The 21,830-nt window shown below is 37.9% G+C and overlaps 2 protein-coding genes across 4 annotated transcripts in view; one reads left to right on the plus strand and one right to left on the minus strand.

Moving 5' to 3' along the window:
• Window positions 1-6,433, plus strand: part of LOC115221263 (cerebellin-3-like) — an 8,224-nt gene extending 1,791 nt beyond the window's left edge. The window contains exon 2 of one of the 2 annotated variants that reach the window (XM_036510958.1): window positions 4,738-6,433. In XM_036510958.1, coding sequence (XP_036366851.1) covers window positions 4,738-5,168 — 431 coding nt within the window. In that variant the 3' untranslated portion in view covers window positions 5,169-6,433. Of the gene's footprint in view, window positions 1-4,734 lie in introns of both variants that reach the window. The other variant, XM_029791411.2, reaches the window with a different exon arrangement.
• The window catches only part of LOC115221453 (lactoylglutathione lyase), a 21,301-nt gene extending 257 nt beyond the window's left edge, over window positions 1-21,044 (minus strand). The window contains exons 1-6 of one of the 2 annotated variants that reach the window (XM_036510959.1): window positions 20,873-21,044; window positions 14,473-14,555; window positions 12,901-13,041; window positions 12,142-12,209; window positions 11,615-11,704; window positions 9,470-9,578 (exon numbers count right to left, since the gene is read on the minus strand). In XM_036510959.1, the coding sequence (XP_036366852.1) occupies window positions 9,478-9,578; window positions 11,615-11,704; window positions 12,142-12,209; window positions 12,901-13,041; window positions 14,473-14,555; window positions 20,873-20,935 (546 nt within the window). In that variant the 5' untranslated portion in view covers window positions 20,936-21,044 and the 3' untranslated portion in view covers window positions 9,470-9,477. Of the gene's footprint in view, window positions 1-8,908; window positions 9,579-11,614; window positions 11,705-12,141; window positions 12,210-12,900; window positions 13,042-14,472; window positions 14,556-20,872 lie in introns of those variants that run through there. The other variant, XM_029791639.2, reaches the window with a different exon arrangement.
• Between the last annotated feature and the right edge of the window lie 786 nt (window positions 21,045-21,830).

Below are 21,830 nucleotides of genomic sequence, written 5' to 3' on the forward strand. Positions count from 1 at the left end.
TCAAACACACACACATGTACATCAATGCTCCCATGCACGGTAACTTCAAAAGAATTTCCCTCGTCATACAATCGCTTTCTCTTAGTCTCTTTCGCTCTCATTACTTCAAAAGTTCCCGCAAGCCCATATGTAAAAAAAAAAAAATTTTTACGGAAATCGACGGAAAGGTCTACTAGAGACGAAAGATTGCCGAACCTTGATAAAAGGCATTCCAATCCCATTTTATTTTTAATCGGATATACAGTATCTTCGATTAATAGTCCAAATCAGTGATTCCCAACCTGTGGTCCGCAAAGGTAGTACTGAGGTTCAGTAAACATGTTAAACTGAGAGACCTTTTAATATCCTGGGGTCCATGGGAAACCTCGTTTGGCATCCCTTCGATGTAGCTCAACAAGGGTGAGACATTTCACTCCAGGTATTTCCGTGGGTTGTGGAGTATAGATATATAACGAAATTATGCCAGCAATGTCTCATTTTAAACTTGACGAAAGAAAGCCTTGCATATTTGTTCCTACCCGTTTCATTTGTGTATGTAAAATCCGCAAATTTCCAAGCAGAAAACAGAATCGAACTATCGTTTGCTTCACCCGAAGTGAAGCGTTTTGATTTTGTCGAGTTATATCGAAAGAATGCCCCTCATTTAAATAAAAAGGGGTCCTTTGGTAAGGAAAAGCTTGGAAACCATTGGTCTAAATTGTCATTTTTTTTAAGACCACGGAATGTAATTTGGCTGTTGTTTCTGGCAGGTCGGATAACCATGTAGAAGCTCCCTAGTTTGGTTCGAGTAGTTTTAGGTCTTTTGTCGTGACTGGATAAATGCTATTACAATAGGCTGAATGAAATATCACTGCCAACGGTTACATGAAGACAATTTACATTTCTGAATAATTGACTAAGATATTCGTTTTTAGTGTGACTGACTTTTCGTGATCTCAATTTTTGAAATTATTTTTTAGTTCCATTGTAGAGAATATTGCTGCTGAATATGCAACATTTTGGATTAGCATTTGATTTCTTGATATTAAAGGGAATAGTTTTAAAATGGAATTTCTAAATATCACATATACCTCCGGCAAATGACATTGGTTTAAGCATGATGCATCCTAAGAAATACGATGCATATAGATGTCTCTTTTACAAGTGACAGAATAAGCTAATCTCAAGCCAATGGTTTAACATGGGTTAGTTACACAAGCTCTTTGAGGGATTTTGAGCTCACAAGGGAGCACTACAAGGTGGGGTCCTGTGTGTTTAAAGAGATTAAAGTTTTCTGTAGAAATAAAATATTTAATAAACCAAATACAATTCTTATTTTTAAACATGTTTTCAAAATTCAAAAAAAAAAAGTATCTATTTCTTTACTACCCACAAGGGGCTAAACACAGAGGGGACAAACAAGGACAGACAAACGGATTAAGTCGATTATATCGATCCCCAGTGTGTAACTGGTACTTAATTAATCGACCCCGAAAGGATGAAAGGCAAAGTCGACCTCGGCGGAATTCGAACTCAGAACGTAACGGCAGACGAAATACCTATTTCTTTATTACCCACAAGGGGCTAAACACAGAGGGGACAAACAAGGACAGACATAGGTATTAAGTCAATTACATCGACCCCAGTGCGTAACTGGTACTTAATTTATCGACCCCGAAAGGATGAAAGGCAAAGTCCACCTCAGCGGAATTTGAACTCAGAACGTAACGGCAGACGAAATACCGCAAAGTATCTTTAGTCAGGATTAGAAGAAAAGTAAGATATTGTGTTATTAGTGAACAGAAACATGACTGATGATGCGCCGAAGTCTAATATACTTTTGTTATAGAAGTCCTGGTCTTTACTAATTTGCATAAACGTCTACCTCAGGTACACTAATCGACATAAATACCTAAAAAAAATATTCTAATACCCCTTTTTGTAATTTCTTGAGTTCTCTTTCATATTGTTTTAGTTTTCTACTTGTCATGGAGAATTTCTACTCCATACGTGGTATTTTTGTATAATTATATATTTACACAACAATTAAATATCTAGTTCGATCTAATACCACTAGGCGTCGGTCAAACTAATTAAAGACCTATTTCTTTACTACCCACAAGGCTGATATCCCATTCAAGGGTAATGTTGGCCTGCATGCCAAGCTAGCAGGGGGGAAATCATTCAAAAGCTACTACAATGAAAGGAAATACACTGTGACCAGTGTTGTAAACAATATTCAATAGGCGGCGAGCTGGTAGAATCGTTAGCACGCCGGGCGAAATGCTTAGCAGTATTTCGCCTGCGGTTACGTTCTGAGTTCAAATTCTGCCGAGGTCGACTTTGCCTTTCATCCTTTCGGGGTCGATTAAATGATTAAATAAGTACTAGTTACCCAATGGGGTCGATATAATCGACTTAATCCGTTTGTCCCCTCTGTGTTTAGCCCCTTGTGGGTAGTAAAGAAATAGTAAACAATATTCAATAGTCTGGCTGATACAGTGATTTGTTGAGATACCACAACCAGATTTGAATTCTCTAGACGAACATATCTAATGAAAAATGGAAAAAGTACTGAGCTATCTCTAAAGAAAGACTGTTTCTCTATCGCTATAGAGAAAAGAGAAGACAGTGGCTTGTCTACAGCTTAATGCCAGCTAAGGAAACTATTACGTAATAAGTAGATTTGGTTGTAATTTTTTTTATCTAAGAATTAGCTGGATATCACTTTGAATCACGATCGTCTATGAATCATGACATTTACTGAGTTGAGTATTGTCTGGATAATCTTTCATATTGGATACGTTAAGAAAAGCTGGAATTGATTGTCTCTCTGGTGAAATATATAAACTTGTGCTATCTACATGGCTGGAGATTTTTCTATTTCTATAATAACTGATAAATAATAGCTGTTGTGTCTGCTGGCTAACTGTAAGCGTACTGACGGCATGTTTATTCAATTGCGATTATAAATATGATGTAGTTACTCATAGTCTTTGTAAGCCAGTGGAGGCGAGGATTACATTGTTGCCAACAAGTAATTTAAATAGGGGTGAGCTGGAGAAAGTAGTCCTGTGGGTATTTTTTTCTTAATTCTTTACTGCCCCTGAGGGGCTACACACAGAGGGGACAAACAAGGACAGACAAACGGATTAAGTCGATTATATCGACCGCAGTGCGTAACTGGTACTTATTTAATCGACTCCGAAAGGATGAAAGGCAAAGTCAACCTCGGCGGAATTTGAACTCAGAACGTAACGACAGGCGAAATACCTATTTCTTTACTACCCACAAGGGTCTACACACAAACAAGGACAGACAAATAGATTAAGTCGATTATATCGACCCCAGTGCGTAACTGGTACTTATTTAATCGACTCTGAAAGGATGAAAGGCAAAGTCGACCTCGGCGGAATTTGAACTCAGAACGTAACGGCAGACGAAATACTGCTAAGCATTTCGCCCGGCGTGCTAACGTTTCTGCCAGCTCACCGCCTTGGGTATTTTTTTCTGGCAGAGAACAGTAGTGATTAATATCTTTCATCTTCATGTTGCTGCTGTTTAACCCTAGGTCAAACCTTCAAAAATCTGACCTTTGATCAGACATTCCAACCATGATCATTATCATCATTATCATCCAGTGTTTTAAATCCAGGTTTTGTCCCCGTTAACAGGGGTGCCTGGATCTACCTCAGTATCATAGCAACCGCCCTCACACCATCTTGCCCCTAGACATTATACATGACAGAAGGGCGTATTTTGAGATGAGTTTTGCTGTTATTTCTAACAAGTTAAGCAGCTGTTTCAAGGCTTCTCTCATCAGCAGAGTCAGGGATGCCAAAAAGAAAACATTGTGGAAATGATGAGAGAAGCAAAGGTGTAATGCTGGCACCAAAGCTTAGATTTATGAGACATTAATTCCTCTCCACCAAAATCTCACTGGAGAAGAATGTCATCTGTGCCAGGACTTGGTCAGCAGAGATCATTCAATAAACAAAGCCTTTTCTGAAACAAAAGGAAATCTTTTTATTTTTTTATCATTCATTAGACTGCAGCCATGCTGGGGCATTTTTTGAAGCAATTTTAGTCAAATGAATCAACCCCACTATTTATTTATTTTTTTAAGCCTGGTAATTATTCAATCAGTGTCTTTTGCTGAACTACTAAGTCACAGAGATGTAAACACACCAACACTGGTTGTCAAGCAGTGGTTGGGGACAAACAAAGACACACACACATAAATTGTGACTAAGGGTTAGTGGAAGATTTTAATTCAAAACTTATGAAAACAAGACATTTGTACTCAGAGCCAGAGCCAGTTTCAGCCGGGTTGGTCACGAAAGGGTTAAAATGAGTAGTTTCTCATGAAATAATGGGAGGCAGGCTGGCATCAAGAGAGTTGTTTAGTTTCTTCTTGTGATCAATGTTTGTTAGCTCTACAATAAAATCTGTGGTTAATTTCTGTTTCATTAATTACACATATTAATGTAAGTTAGTTAGCAGAATCATTAGTGTGTCAGAAAAAATGCTTAGTAGCATTTCTTCTGATTCTTTATGTTCTGAGTTCAAATTCTGCTGAAGTCAACTTTGCCTTTTATTCTTAAGAGTTGATAACATAAAGTACCTACTAAGTATTACAATCAATATAATTGACTAACAACCTTCTTAAAAAAAATAATAAAACCCTGCAGGCTTTGTGCCAAAATTTGAAATAATTAACGACCTGTTTTTTCTCTTTTTTTTCTGTAATTTCAGAACAACCTAATACAATCCAAGCAACAGCGGCCGCAGAATTTGAGGAAATAGCTTTCAGTAGCAGACTTAGTCATCACTTAACAAACTTGAAGCCAGATCAAATAGTCATTTTTGACCAACTTCTTACAAACATTGGAAGTGCTTATGACCACACAACTGGAATTTTCAATTGCCCCGTATCAGGAACTTACCAATTCTTTGTGAAAATCTTGTCGGGTTTCAATGACAAAGTGGAGACTGCACTTATAGTGAACACCATTGAAGTGACCCGACTCTATTCTGGTGCCCAACATGCCCATGGGTCCAGCACTGCTCCTGTTATCATCTTGTTGGAAAAGGGGGACCAAGTATTTGTAAAAGCTCTTTATCAGAAATCCAGCCATGTTCATGGTGTCTACAGTACATTTAGTGGATACCTTCTCAGACCTATCTAAGCCAATCTATTTTCTAGCTTGTCGAGATTAGATTTACATTTTCAGGTCCACAGAACACAAACTTCATTTACATTAAAATCACTCAAAAACATAGCTTGGTCATAATAGAAGTCCTCTAAAACTTAAACACTCATAGAGCAAAAAGTAAGCTTTCGTCTAGTTAAATCCACATGGCGGTTTCAATCCTTGCTCAAAGCTATTTCGTTTCACTTATGTTGCTATTAATGCCCACAGGAAAAGATTCAGGGTCACAAATTCTCTTTTCCTGAAACAGGGTTTGGTGCTTGATCAAAGGAAACCTATAGTTTCGAGACTAGTTATTATTAGTTAAGCTAGCATGGTCAGATTATAAACTGCTTCTGTTTTAGCCCTGCTAAGTTTGAATAGCTTATCTCCTTGGTCAAACCTGATCAAGTAGATCTATGGTGCTTAGGCTGTTGGTTTAATGAATGGTACTATCTCCAGATCTTTCGTTCCAGTTGTGATACTCTTCCAAAACTATATTTTAAAGGGATATATTTTTGAGAGATGACTGAACTGAAAATTTATTTCTGCTACATGAGTTTTAATGCACTTATAAACTGTGCTACAGTCTTGGAGAAAGGCAAGTTAAAAATTTCCCAAACCGGCTGAGAGCTTAGTAGCTTGTATTGCAAAAGTTACTACACAAACTCTCATTTGACCCAATTTTCATAACTGTAAATGTTTGCCTCCGGCATTAAGCATATCTGACAACACTATAAAATTAACAGCCATTTTATTAGTTTGGGAGGAAACTGGGCCCTACTAAGGTGACTTGCCAGAGGTATGAATATATTGGGTGACCATCCTGCTGCCAATCTCTCATATATAAAATAGAAAGGAAACTAACTGTCACCTAGAGATATTAACTCTTTAGCATTCAGATTTCTCCATCAAATGTAATGCTAATTTATTCACATTGATATGAATTAGTCATGCATTACCTTGTAGCTGTGAGATTTCAATGACATGATAATTTAATTTTCGAGTAATATTACAGGGTAAGTGTGAGAGGCTGGATATGGCTGGTTTAAATGTGAAAGGGTTAAAGTAAATAGCAAAGACAAAATGGTTTAGTGACAGAAATGATATATGTGAAAGAGATCAGTGATGCTCTGATGAGGTAATTACTCTTTACTCTTTTACTTGTTTCAGTCATTTGACTGTGGCCATGCTGGAGCACCGCCTTTAGTCGAGCAAATCGACCCCAGGACTTATTCTTACTAAGCCTAGTACTTATTCTATTGGTCTGTTTTGCCGAACTGCTAAGTTACAGGGACGTAAACACACCAGCATCGGTTGTCAAGCGATGTTGGGGGCACAAACACAGACACAAACATATACACACATGTACATATATATATATATATATGCGATGGGATTCTTTCAGTTTCCATCTACCAAATCCACTCACAAGGCTTTGGTCGGCCTGAAGCTATAGTAGAAGACAGTTGCCCAAGGTGCCACGCAGTGGGACTGAACCCGGAACCATGTGGTTGGTAAGCAAGCTACTTACCACACAGCCACTCCTACACCTATAATTGGTTAAGATAAACTTATATCCAGAAAAGATATAACTTATCTCTTACAAACACAAGTGGAAAATGATTAAAATGGTATAAATAGCAATACAGAATATGCCATTAGTATTCTAATAAAACCCATACAAAACCAGAGTAAAATATCTTTATATTTCTAGTAAAATGTCTTTTTATACCTTCACAGCATTTATATGTAGCCATCATAAGAATGATGAAAATATGTTAAATTAAAAACTTATTCACTCACTGCAAAACAGAATTTACAGTTGGAATATTATTAGTAGGAATAATGCTGATAGTTCACATGGTCTTTGTTTACCTTGTGATATTAGAACCTGTGGACTTGAAATTTAAAAACTGTTTTACACCAGTCAAGCTGTAACTGATACCAGGAGTTTTAGAAATAACAATGTTTATCGTTTCAGGGAATATAGAAATTTTTTTCAACATTTACCTCATTTTTGGATTATTATGAAAAATATTTAATAAACTTTTTTTCAAATTTGCATCAAATTTATTATTTTTAAAATCTTTATTTTACTTTTTTTCTATTTTTGACAAGAAAACAAAAACATCATCATCATCATCATCATCATCGTTTAGCATCCGCTTTCCATGCTAGCATGGGTTGGACGGTTCAACTGGGGTCTGGGAAGCCAGAAGGCTGCACCAGGCCCCTATTTCCTTCTACCCAAACCTAGGGTAAATCTTTGTTAATTAGGAGTTTGGTAATAAGCTTTGACATTATTTCTAGTCTCCAAGGTCGCGAGCTGGCAGAATCGTTGGCGCACCGGGTGAAATGCTTAGCAGTATTTCGTCTGCCATTACGTTCTGAGTTCAAATTCCACCAAGGTCGACTTTGCTTTTCATCCTTTCGGGGTTGATTAAATAAGTACCAGTTATGCACTGGGATCGATATAATCCATTTGTCTGTCCTCTCTGTGTTTAGCTCCTTGTGGGTAGTAAAGAAATAGGTATTTTGTCTGTCTTTATATTCCGAGTTCAACTTCCACTGAGGTTGACTTTGCCTTTTATCCTTTCGGGGGTCGATAAATTAAGTACCAGTTGCATACTGGGGTCGATCTAATCGACAGGCCTCCTCCCCCCAAATTTCAAGCCTTGTGCCTATAGTAAAAAAGGATTATTTCTATAGTTTCTGTACCTTTTCATAAACACTACATTTTAACACAGCATTTCTTTAGTTCTCTCTCTACAGCTAATTCCCCCCCCCCCCACACACACACACAAACATTTATATATGCACACGATGGGGTACAAAAAAGTTCCTGGCTTTGGGTTAAATAAAATACAGGAGGATCAGTTATTTTATTCAACATATTTCCCTCTCAGATTTACACACTTATTGCAGTGATCCCTCAGTTTTAATAAGCCCTGTAAAAGAACTCCGATGTTTGGGCCTCCAAACAGGCCTTTCATGATACCCTTAAAGCCAGGAACTTTTCAGCACCCTCTTGTGTGTGTATGTGTGTATATATATATATATATACGCTGAAGATGGGAATGAATTTGTTTATAATTTTGACCCAGAAACACATCCGTAACTAACCAAAGACTTTGTTTTCGTTGTTTTTCATCCTGTTTTACATATGTGAATTACATGTATATGTTATATATGGAGTTATATTTGTAGAAAATAGAAATAAGCGGTCTTTGACTGCTATTTCTAATTTCTCGGTATGTGGCTAAGCAACCTGTTGCTTGCCTTTTTTTATTTATATATATATATATATATATATATATATACTAGCAGTATCGCCCGGCGTTGCTCGGGTTTGTAAGGGAAATAACTATATAAGCATTTTTAGAGTGTTACTTCCCTTATATAAACCGAGCAAAAAATGCATTGAAAATGCGGAAAAATGATGGTAAATTTTTTTATCATCGTAGACTCATTGTAGACGCGCGCTAATACCCAGAAGGGCTCGATATGAATCATGACTATAAGATACCCGCTTTTGGTTAAACTGCACCGCAAAATGTGGGAGTAGTTAGGAATCTAAATCGGAGGAGACAGACTCTCACACACACAACTTCAGTTTTATATATAAAGATATATATAAAAGCAAGTGAAACCAGTTGTCAGCTAGGTAGATTAAAGTAAACACCAAGGACACACAGGAGGATTGCAGTAAATAATAATTAAAAAGGAGACAAACATATTAATCAATAATTTTTTTTTATTTTACTTTTATTTCAATCAAAATAAATCTTTGAAGGACATGGGTACAAAGAAAAAGTCCAGACCATTCTTCTGGGTAATTAAAAAAGATCTTAAAAAGGTGTTTGTATCAACACATTTGGATGTCAATTACATTGGTAATTGTTACTCATAGTTTATTGTATCAAACTTGTAATAATAATTTCTTAGTCACAATGTTGGAAATTTGGTGGTGAACTTTAGTAAAGGCCCAGAACAAACATTGCAAGGGTAATTTTACCAATGCACAAACAATTTTGCCAATCAACTGGCTTCATCAAATTTATAATGATAATAAAGGGGGTCATTTTATTTATTCACAGAATTCTCTGCTAAGATTTCCTCTCTGCTGGAGAAAATTGAAAGAACGCAAAGCAATTAAAATTTTTGCAGATTTTGACAAGGTGTTGAATTAAGGAATCAACTTAGTCAAATATGAACAAAAAGGGGGCAGTTGCTAAATAGGAATATATATTATATCAAGATTATTGATGGAAGACTTTAATTTTTGGCATATTAGTAAAATGTTTTAGGTCTCTTTGTTAATATTAGCTGTAACACTTGTACCAGAAAATATTTCAATCCAGTAACCATCCGGATCCATGATGAAAGCAATCCCTTTGATTTTTCCTGGAATAGAAAAGAAATGTGATATAAGCATTAACTATTTCTTTACTACCAACAAGGGGCTAAACACAGAGAGGACAAACAAGGACAGACAAACGGATTAAGTCGATTAGATCGACCCCAGTGTGTAACTGGTACTTAATTTATCGACCCCGAAAGGATGAAAGGCAAAGTCGACCTCGGCGGAATTTGAACTCAGAACGTAATGGCAGACGAAATATGGCTACGCATTTCGCCCGGTGTGCTAACGTTTCTGCCAGCTCGCATTAACACAGAGGTTTAACATTTGACAATGTTTAGAAACAAAATAATGGAAAGAGGAGAAATAAAACGGATAAAGGGAAGGTAAACAAACTACTTTATATTCTGATTCCCCTAAAACTAATTTATTTTTCATAGAATGACATTTTTTTCCAGGAGGAAGGGGGAAATAAACTTTTCAATCTTACACAGCGTAATTTCTATAACAATGTGTTTAACCCTTTAGCATCCAGAGACGTGCAACCAAACGCATACCCTCCATCAGACACCTACCATATTCTGAGCACCTTGTTTCCCTGGGCATGGATTCACTGAAGCTCCGGCGTCTGGCAACGGACTTGGTAAACACCCACAAAGTTATCAACCACCTCTCCAACAACAACAACACTGAACACCTTTTTGATTTCCATGTGTCTAACACACATAGACATGCCTACGAAATCAGAAAACAGCACAGCTCCCATGACTTTCGGAAACATTTCTTCACGCTAAGAGTTGCTGAAGCATGGAATAAACTGCCTGCGTCAGTTGTTGACTGCCATGACACTGCATCCTTTAAGGCCCTCATGCTTTCCGAAATCCGCCGAAACTACACCTGATTATATATACACTTTAGATGAGTTGTAGTGCACCTGAGCACTGTACACAATTATCATCATTATTATTATTATTATTTAAACTGGCCGTATCTGGCCAAAAGTATTCTACCTGTTTTATGTTCAAACTGGCCAGATCTGGTCTCTCACACCAGCCCTACAATATCGTTTTAAAAATCAACAGCTACCTCATCAAAATCTCATAACTCCAAGATAATGCCTGATTAGTTCAAGGTAATGTGGATAAAAAAAGGATTCATTTTGGCAGAATAATGCGAACACTAAAGGGTTAACATAATGGATTACTTTTAAGGTTATCTTTACAGGTTTTTCAATAGAAATTATAGCCAGTAATGATTTGTTAGGATGTTCCATATCCAAATACGTCTAATGTAAACAATGTAATCGAAGACAGAGAAATAGATAATGGGTGTATATGCATTTTTCAGAAATTCTTGCTCCTTCTTCATCACCATACCCAACCAATTAACCATCCATAAACACATTGCTTAGACAGCCACCAAATATAGCCATGTATCACTATTGGACATACATCATCATCATCGTTTAACGTCCGCTTTCCATGCTAGTATGGGTTGGACGATTTGACTGAGGACTGGTGAACCAGATGGCTGCACCAGGCTCCAATCTTGATCTGGCAGAGTTTCTATGGTTGGATGCCCTTCCTAATGCCAACCACTCTGAGAGTGTTGTGGGTGCTTTTACGTGCCATCAGCATGGGGGCCAGTCAGGCGGCACTGGCAACGGCCACACTCAAATGGTGTTTTTTACGTACCACCTGCACAGGAACCAGTCCAGCGGCACTAGCAACGACCTCAATTTTACATATTAAACACATTCCTGGCAAACGTATGTATACATTACTTGTCTACAAGTAATTAACAAAATGTATATCCAAATGGACAATGACACTGTTACATTCACTTAACCCTTTCGATACCAACCCAGCTGAAACCACCTCTGGCTCTGTAGTACAAATGTCTTGTTTTCATAAGTTTTGAATTTAAATCTTCCACCAAACCTTAGTCACAATTTATGTTCCTAACACCAGCTTAATGATAACTAAGTTATTTTACTAAATTCTTTGTTATATCTAAAATTAATTGAAAGAAACTCATAGCATCTCAAAATAAATATGGTAATGAAAGGGTTGAATCTTACCAGCATTCAGCTTGAGTTTAAAGGGCACATTTAACTCTTCAAACCTTTTACAGGCAGCGTCAACATCGGGGACACAAACACCAATATGTCCTAAGGAGAACAAAAACAAGATAAGATTAGGAAAAAACAAACTAAAATAAGTCACAGCAGTGCATCAAAAGAGATTTATGGAATAAGTACTAGGCTTAAAGAATAAGTCCTGGGGTCGATTTATTCAACTAAAAAAGACCCTTCAAAGTGGTGCTCCAGCATGGCTACAGTTAAATGACTGTAACAAGTAAAAGAATACATACATACCAAAAAATTGGCTATTGTGAGGGAAGACACCAGGTTTATTTATGTTTGTAACTCATAAATGCACAGCACTAGGCCGCCTGCAAAAATTCGTGTTCAAGTCAGTCAAGTTGGCCATAAACGCAGCACAATGCCAGGAATATAAACTACCAACACTCCAGGTTATATACATCGATTTTGTGAGTAGTCTATTAGTTTATACAACTTTACAAAATCAACCAATCAAGACTTACCAAATCCCTGTGGGCTACTGTTGCCATTATGGTACTGAACACTGTCGTCAGTCTCAGAACCCCAGTTGCTGTAAAATAAAAAATAAATTTCTCACTCAGACACTGAAGAATTTCACAATGGAGTGTTGAACACAGAAATACAAGCATATCAAGCAAGTAGTTAAAATGATGGACCAATACAAAGCTAAAGAAAATGCAAGTAGATCAGGACCAACAAAGGATACATTGTGAGGAAAACTGCACTTTGAGGAATAATGAGTGAGAGTGATAAGTTACATACATATTGAAACAATATGTAATATCCCATTGGGATATTTTAAGATACTCTGACGGAGGGTGGGCACATTATGGCACGCAGAAGTATATATATATATATAGGGTGCATTCTACATCTGTTAAGAAACAGCGACAAGTGAAAATTCTATAAATATAATAATAAGCTTAAGCCTATAAGTGTTCACTGTATATTGGCCATAAAAAATAGTTGAATATTGGGTTATATGCCTCAATATTAACTATTTTCTATAGCCAATATATGGTGAATGCTTATAAGCTTAAGCTTATAATTATATTTACAGAATAGGAGTGGATGTATGGTACGTAGCTCGCTTACCAACCACATGTAGACAAATACACAGCTAGGTTAAGTCACTCGAAAACTATACAACACTGAATCAGTCAGAGAAAATTACATGGTTCTCATTGGTCATTGACATAACATGGTTACACACAACCACTGGTCACTGAAAATATACTTACTGGGTCAACTCAATGGCTGTCTTGCTGGTCATGCACCATTTAAACCGCTCAGCTTCGTCCTTTGGAATCTCATTTTCATTGGCGTAACCCATGAAATATAAGCTGAACTTTAATGGTGGAAAGTCAAACCGATGAAGGAGTCTGCAAAGAAAGATCAACCAATTGTAACTGAATATAAAGCAACATAAGAGACAGAACAAGTGCCGTGAAGAATGTATATATGGTTACTGTATACTAGCACTATGACCCGGCAACGTCGGGTCATAATGCTAGTGCATGCATATACAACTGCGTGCGTGCGCACATACACGCGAGTACTGCCCAAATCTCCGACCAATCACATACAGCTAGCTGGCATTCAATTGGCGTATCAAGTTTTGGGCATTTTGATTGGGTTTTGGATAGAAAATTCACAAAAAAGTCACTTGTATTGATTTTTTAATGGATTTGCGGGGTGACTGGGGAAATGTAAAGATGTGCACGACCACCCTTGGACGGTTTTGAATGACCATAGAAAGTGCGAGCCATCTAACTGAAAAATTGTGAATTTATATAAAGGACATGCAAGCAGACATTTTGCCATTTATATATATAGAGATGGCAGGGCATCGTGCAGCCCAGTTCAACACAACCACTTGACCCATAGGCGGCTAACACCATCTAAGGGCTAGGTAGTGCTTTTAGGGACCTATGCACTTTCAACTCTGGTCTGCCTCAGGATTTTGTATTGTCCACCACACACTTCCTCCTGTACGTGAATAACCTCCTTGCCACCACTTCCAACAGTGTCCTCTCTAGTGCAAATGGCTACAAGTTGGGGTTCACCCAGGATCAGTCCTCAGCCCCCTCTTGTTCATCATAGTCCTCCAGGAAGACATGGGATGAGGTATGAAGCATGACCTTTGAACGTTGGGCCTCACATAGGTAATGACAAGAGACCGAGACCTTTGGAGATATGCTGTGATTGAGAAGACCTGGCAAGTAAAGTGAGAACACAGCCATGGCCAATGCTAGTCTTGCATAACCAGCCTATTTAAAAGTATCCTTGAAGTGTCGGGTGATATGCTGTGCTTGAGAAGACCTGTTGAGTCAATCAAAATCATAGTCATGGCCAGTGCTGCCTGACTGGCTTCCCATGCTGGTGGTACATAAAAAGCACCATCCAAATGTGGTCAGTCCCAATGCCCCGTAACCGGCTCCCGTGCCGGTGGCATGCAAAAAACACCATCCAAACATGATCGATGCCAGTGACTCCTGACTAGCCTATATGCCAGTGGCATGTAAAAAGCACCCACTACACTCTCAGAGTGGTTGGCATGAGGAAGAGCATCAAGCTGTAGAAACCTTGCAAGATCAGATTTGGAGCCAGTCCTCAGTCAAACCATCCAATCTATGCTAGCATGGAAAGCAGACAAATGATTATGGTGATTATGTTGTATTCTGTTGGGAGGAAGAGAAAACTCAAGGCCCACTCCAGGAACGTAAATTCTAGCTATGCTACTGTATGATGGTGAATAAAAAAAAAAAATGAAGTAAAATGAAAGATTCAAATAATAATACATTGTAAGTTACCTCATTCCCAAGACTTTAGAGTAGAATGTCAGCGATGCCTTTGGGTCTTTGACTCGGTACATAGTTTGTTGATAGAAAAAGTCCTGTAATAAATGTTTGGGTAACAGTATAAGTTTCTTAGTGGCAAAACAGAGTGAATGGAATATGATGACGTTCGTGTGTTTTTATACTGGTAATATATTCCAATTATATTTTAATTTTAAGACATTTTTTTATACCTGTTTCAGAGTCATTTGACTGCAGCCATGCTGGAGCACTGCCTTTAGTCGAGCAAATCGACCCCCAGGACTTATTCTTTGTTAGCCTAGGACTTACTCTATCAGTCTCTTTTGCCGAACCGCTAAGTTACAGGGACGTAAACACAATAGCATCGGTTGTCACGCGATGTTGAGGGGACAATCACAGACAAATAAACATACACACACACATACATACCTACATATACACACACACACACATATATATATACTCTTTTACTTCTTTCAGTCATTTTGACTGCGGCCATGCTGGAGCACCGCCTTTAATCGAGCAACTCGACCCCGGGAATTATTCTTTTGTAAGCCCAGTACTTATTCTATCGGTCTCTTTTGCCGAACCACTAAGTAACGGGGACATAAACACACCAGCATCAGTTGTCAAGCAGTGCTAGGGGGACAAACACAGACACACATATATATATATATATATACATATAAGCGACTGGCTTCTTTTCAGTTTCAATCTACCAAATCCACTCACAAGGCTTTGATTGTCCCGAGGCTATAGTAGAAGACACTTGCCCAACATGCCACGCAGTGGGACTGAACCCGGAACCATGTGGTTGGTACTTACCACACAGCCACTCCTGCGCCTATTTTGTTGAAAACCAATTACTAATGATAAAAGGATAACAGTCTTCAAAGAGGAACAAACAATGCCCGTTGCTAAGGGGGTGCACTGGATGGCACTACCTCCTCACTATTCAATGGTGTGCTCTCAGATTTACAGTGACACACTTATTTCAAAACTCCACTTTAGCATTATCACAAATTATTGCCCATCCAGAATATTCTAAAAAAACCCCAGACACCAAAGACTGGCAACAGACCTGGAACAAACAAACAAACAAAAAGATCTCCTTTATTGAACTCATTTGCAGAAATACTTCCTTACTGATATCCAGGCTGGATTAAGACCTATAGAGGCCCTAAGCACTTGAAAGATTTTGGTGCCCCTGTATATGTTTAATTTAAAATATAAACAATAATAAACCATAAAATAAATTTCTATTTTTCAAAATGAAACAAAACTAACTGTAAGATGGAAAATAATGTTTATTTTTGTATACTTCCACTTTATTCATATACTCTTTACTTGTTTCAGACATTTGACTGCGGCCATGCTGGAGCACCGCCTTTAATCAAGCAACTCGACCCCGGGACTTATTCTTTTGCAAGCCCAGTACTTATTCTATCGGTCTTATTGCCGAACCGCTAAGTGACGGGGACATAAACACACCAGCATCAGTTGTCAGGCAATGCTAGGGGGACAAACACAAACACACGCATATATATATATATATACATGTATACGACGGGCTTCTTTCAGTTTCCGTCTACCAAATCCACTCACACGGCTTTGGTCGGCTCGAGGCTATAGTAGAAGACACTTGCCCAAGGTGCTATGCAGTGGGACTGAACCCAGAACCATGTGGTTGGTAAACAAGCTACTTACCACACTGCCACTACTGCGCCTATATTTGAAAAGTTTTCTCCTTTTTTTTTTTAATTGCAAAGTCTTTGATCAGACCCTCACTATGACACTATGAACATATTGAAATTATATTTCTGATCATATAAACCACTTCAAATTATTTTAACAAGTTTAAAGTGATTTCTTTTGTGACATAAACCATTTACCATTTCTGTGGATTTTCCATTTTCTTTGCCTCTAAAAAGCCTTTAGAGAAAAAAAATATAAAGATTAACCTCTCTCCCTTCTTTTCAAAGTCAATACAGCTATTCTTAACACGTCAGCTCTACTTCCATAAATAGACATCTCCAAAACCTTGCCAATGGAGATATGGCAACTTAGGTCACCATTAACAATACAAAGAACATGGTCTTCTAGCACAACTTGTCTAATCATGAACAACACAATTAAAATCCTCAAAGTTGCTACGAATTATAGGCCTCATAATATTTTATGATCGCTTATGGTGAAATTATATATATATATAATTTTAATTTTGAAATGAGGGTGAGAAATTGGATATTAATTTTAATTAACATCAATTTAACACTAGTGGTCTAGCATATTAAAATCTGAAGGTTCAGTAAATTGTAATTTTTCTTGAGAACATTTCTTAGTGGTAAGAGCACAGAGTGTATATATCATCATCATCATCGTTTAGCGTCTGCTTTCCATGCTAGCATGGGTTGGACAGTTCAACTGGGGTCTGGGAAGCCAGAAGGCTGCACCAGGCTCCAGTCTGATCTGGCAATGTTTCTACGGCTGGGTGTCCTTCCTAACGCCAACCACTCCGTGAGTGTAGTGGGTGCTTTTTACGTGCCAGGCGAGGCCGGCAAATGGCCATGATCGGATGGTGCTTTTTACATGCCACCAGCACAGAGGCCAGGCCTGGCTGGCAACGGCCATGTAATTATATATATATATATATATATATATATATATATACATATATATATATATCAACTAAACATCATCATCATTTGTCTGTTGTCCATGCTGGCATGAGTTGGACAGTTTGACCAGGGCTGCTAAGCTGAGGGGCAGCAAAAGTCTCCAGTCTGATTTGGCATTGTTTCTACAGCTGGATGCCCTTCCTAACACCAACCACTCTGAGAGTGTAATGCGTGCTTTTACATGTCACCAGCATGGGTGCCAGTTGCATGGCACTGGCATCTGCCATGACTATGATTTCTGTTGGTTTGATAGGTCTTCTACTCAAGCAAAGCATATTGCCAAAGGTTTCTGTCATTTAGAGAGAGAGAGGAGAGAAAGAGAGCATTGACGAAACTGTATCAAGAAGTCTAAACATTTAATTCAGGAGTTGATTTTGATGAAAAGATTTCAGCCTACATCAAATGCAAACCCCACTGTATTATAGTGAAGGAAGAATGTCATATAGATTAACAGTCTTTTATTTCCATTAATAGATTAAATAAGCAACAACTAAGCAGCAGAAAATCTGGTAGAGAAAACAAAAAACCAATTAAACAGCAAAACCTTCAAACAATGGAAGTGAATATGTTAGTGACAAATATAACTGATTGTGTGGCTGTGACTGAGTTTACTTCAGAGAAAGGAACATTTTGTCTGTCTAGGTTTCCCTATAGAAGTTTAAATTATCAACCACATAGATCATACCAGTCTGTAAGAGCCTGCAAAAAATCTTGAGTGTTTACACCTCCCTCTGGCTACTCATTAAACTTTAAAAAAATAAAAAAGCAACAAACAAAAAGAGGGTGACTACTTCAGATTTTATAAGGCCGAGCAATTGACTACATTGCTTAACCTGAAGAAAAGCTATTCCTATCCCAAAGTCCAGGGGGATCTTAGGATTATATATATTGCCTGTCCCACAATCTAGGGCAGTGGTCCTGAACCATTTTTTGCTATGAACCCCTTTGATTCTTATTTTACTATACTGGACCTACATAGCCATTTTCTGTATATAACAAAAAATATTTTTGTATTTTTATAATTAAATATTAGGATTTACATTAAAAAAATTTTAATATTTTGTGTATTGTAGAATTATAACTGATTTATTTATTGCACATAAATTTTAACAACAAAATTCTATATGAACCCCCAAAGACCATATGGATCCCAGTTGAGAACCATTGGTCTTCGGGCATCTGAAAATTGTATGCATTACCTCTTACGATCATTACAAGTCATAGAATTACAACTTTGGTGAAACAAAACTTACTTTAAACAAGCTATCTCCAAGATACAGAAAGCGTGTTTACCCAACAAAATAAATTTGCGAAATGTTTTGTGTATTCAACAAGAAAAATATTCAAATTATCAATGGGTTATTCTTCCCTTTCTAACAGATATCTTTCTCTATATAAACGGCAGTTCTCAACTACCAGGCTTTCAACCGATTGATGAAACTTACACAACATAGCCCTGTCATACAACTAAGGAAAATTTTGAAATTCAGTTCTTCAATAATTCGACATGGGTAGAATCAGAAACAGGAACCATTCTAGGGACGCAACTCCACCTATCTCAAACTACCATCATTAGCTATTAGCTATAACTCTCTAAAAATGCTTTATAGTTATTCCCTTACAAACCTGAGCACGCCGGGCGATACTGCTAGTGACTAATAAAAAGAAGTTACCCAGCTAATTAGTCTCTATCTTATCGTATTTTTTAAAACAGGTTGGAGGATTCTGTCGGCCACGGCAACAACCAGCTGAACTCGCACTTGTGAAGTAACACGTAAAGCAGCCGCGTATTCCACAGAACTATTGTATTCTGAATGCGATTTCAGGCCCAATTAGCGTGATACAATGTAACGGGGCTCGGCCTTTGAATTTACATACAATACAAAGAGAAAGAAGTCGCCCGCTATACTAAACTGACTTTACAATCAATTCAAAAACAATGAAAAAGCAAAGTTAATCTCGGCGGGATTTGAACTGAGAACAATGAAACGAATACCGCTTCTGTGAAGCAAAAGAAAAACTTTATACCCTCTAACGAGATGAAAAAAATGGCTTAAAGTGGGATCTATACGATTCAGCCGATAAGCAAATCTCAAGACATTTTCGGTACGTAACAAAAGGCACTGGTATAGTTCCTCATTTTCATTGAAAATAAACAGTCTTAGTCTTAGCGATCTTTAATCTTAGGCGTCTAGATCCAATGATCACCGTCTTATTTGCTATAAACAAGAGTTAGGATTTACGCAGGGGTTCTCAACCAGTTTTTTTTAAATCTATGGACCCCTTTGATTACCATTTTATTCTGATGGACCCCCATAACCATTCGCTGTTTAAAAACTAGTTTAATAGAATCTTCTTTCGAAATTCCTATTTTGTTTTTCTCACATTAACTTGTGTAGGTTGAACAATGTAAAATGTTTGAGAAAGAAATCTAGCCGTATTTTGCAATACATAACAATACATACAGCTAAAGCAAAATTTTTTTCAGGGCTCCTTAAAATACTATCGTAGACAATTTACTTTTTGCTGCGTGAACTCCCACAAATCTGAAATGGACCCCGGTTGAGAACCCCTGTAATAGAGTTTCAGCATCAAAAGCGCCCTCGTTTACATTAAATGCTCTTTTTGTTACTTTGCATTAAAGTGGTGCGAAACTATTAACACATGTAAAGCACTATTATGAAATAACTTTAGTACAATTAAAAACAGAGCTGGCAAGACCGGTATGATGTCCGATCATCGACGGTTTGTATCTTGTCACCGGTGCATATCAATTCAGACAATCTTGCTGCGAATAAGTACCATTAAGGGAAATGCTTACCATTATGGTCGGCAGTACGTGTTTAGTGAACATAAAATGTTGAGTACAAATCCTTTCTCAAATGCTCTCAGAGAAGGGAAAGCCGATTCTGCCAAGCTCACATGCTCTAAATGTACTATATGAAGACAAAGTTCATAGTAATTACTTGAAATTGATTTAATAATTGTACATGCTACAGCAGCCTTGCACCAGTAGAAGCAGAGTATATGAGGGAGATAATGGGACGAAGTATGTTTAAACTCCTATTGTTGCGTGGATGGATCTGCACGGTGCATCATAATAAAAATCGACCTGCACCTTTGTACATTTGTGTTACACCTGGCAGGTGTTAGCCTTTAGTCGGCTTTTTTTTTTTTTCAGTATCATGTTATTGTTCTTTATCCTTGACAAACGAATGACAAAACATTCCATCCGCGACCAAACTGCATCTTTTTCAGGGGTTTTATCTAGGACTACACTACATCATTTGTGTCTTTTCATTAGCTAAGACGATAGGGCAGTGGTTTTCAACCAGGGTTCCGCAAGAAGTTACTAAACTGCTAAAATCGGCAGTAATTTTTAATTCTCCTGTGCAGATATGTATGTGTGCATAAGACTATTAAATTATTGCACAGGGGTTCCTCGAGCCAGTGGAATGTTTCCTTGGGGTTCCGCTCCAGCAAAACGTTTGAAAAGCACTGCGATAGGGTATGATCTGAATAAGATTTAACTGCTATTACTAGCAGGTCGAACACGCACATTAAAGCTTTCCAGTTGGTTAGTTAGTTTTTTTCCCCTTTTATCAATATAGGTTAGGGCAACCTGACTTCAGGCGCCGTCGTCACCTAATTGGCATAAACAAAAGAAAGACATATAACGGATAATAATATTATGAGCAGATATGAATATAACTTACTTTGGTAGCTGGATCGGGCTGGTGAAGAGCAGCTAGCATTTCTTCGTTCGACAAAGCAGCCATGGTTGGTGGTTTACTGAGTTTATAATAACACGACAAGGTGCTTCTTGCTGTTACCGAGATAAGATGACGAGTGAATGCGCTTGAATTCAAGGGAGATAACTCTGATCTCTTTCACTGACATCAGCTGACGTGAGTGGAATGGCCAATGACTATGAGCAGTGATTGAAGTAGATTGCAGTGGATGCAGTAGATTGCAGTGATTACACGTCATAAGGCGGCGAGCTGGCAGAAACGTTAGCACGCCGGGCGAAATGCGTAGCCGCATTTCGTCTGCCGTTACGTTCTGAGTTCGAATTCCGCTGAGGTCGATTTTGCCTTTCATCTTTTCGGGGTCGATTAAATAAGTACCAGTTACGCACTGGGGTCGAAGTAATCGACTTAATACCTATGTCTGTCCTTGTTTGTCCCCTCTGTGTTTAGCCCCTTGTGGGTAATAAAGAAATACGTATTTCGTCTGCCGTTACGTTCTGAGTTCAAATTCCGCCGAGGTCGACTTTGCTTTTCATTCTTTCGGGTCGATAAATAAATACCAATTACGCACTGGGGTTGATGTAATCGACTTAATCCGTTTGTTTTTCCCTTCTATGTTTAGTCCCTTGTCCCCTTGTGGGTTGTAAAGAAATATATAATCACAGTCATTCTTAACAAAACCAAAAAATGTATTGGGAAAATTATTTGATCCATAAATATTATGAGAGAAATCAAAGCCCATAAATCGTTGTTAAGCCGTAGATCAATTCTGCGGTCAGATCTGTTATCAAAAGCATTCCGTATTTTTTCTTACATATATATTTCTTTACTGCCCACAAAGGGCTAAATACAGAGAGGACAAACAAGGGCAGACATAGGTATTAAGTCGATTATATTGACGCCAGGGCGTAACTGGTACTTATTT

The sequence above is a fragment of the Octopus sinensis genome, linkage group LG18 (assembly GCF_006345805.1).
Source record: "Octopus sinensis linkage group LG18, ASM634580v1, whole genome shotgun sequence".
In the NCBI taxonomy this organism is placed as follows: domain Eukaryota; kingdom Metazoa; phylum Mollusca; class Cephalopoda; order Octopoda; family Octopodidae; genus Octopus; species Octopus sinensis.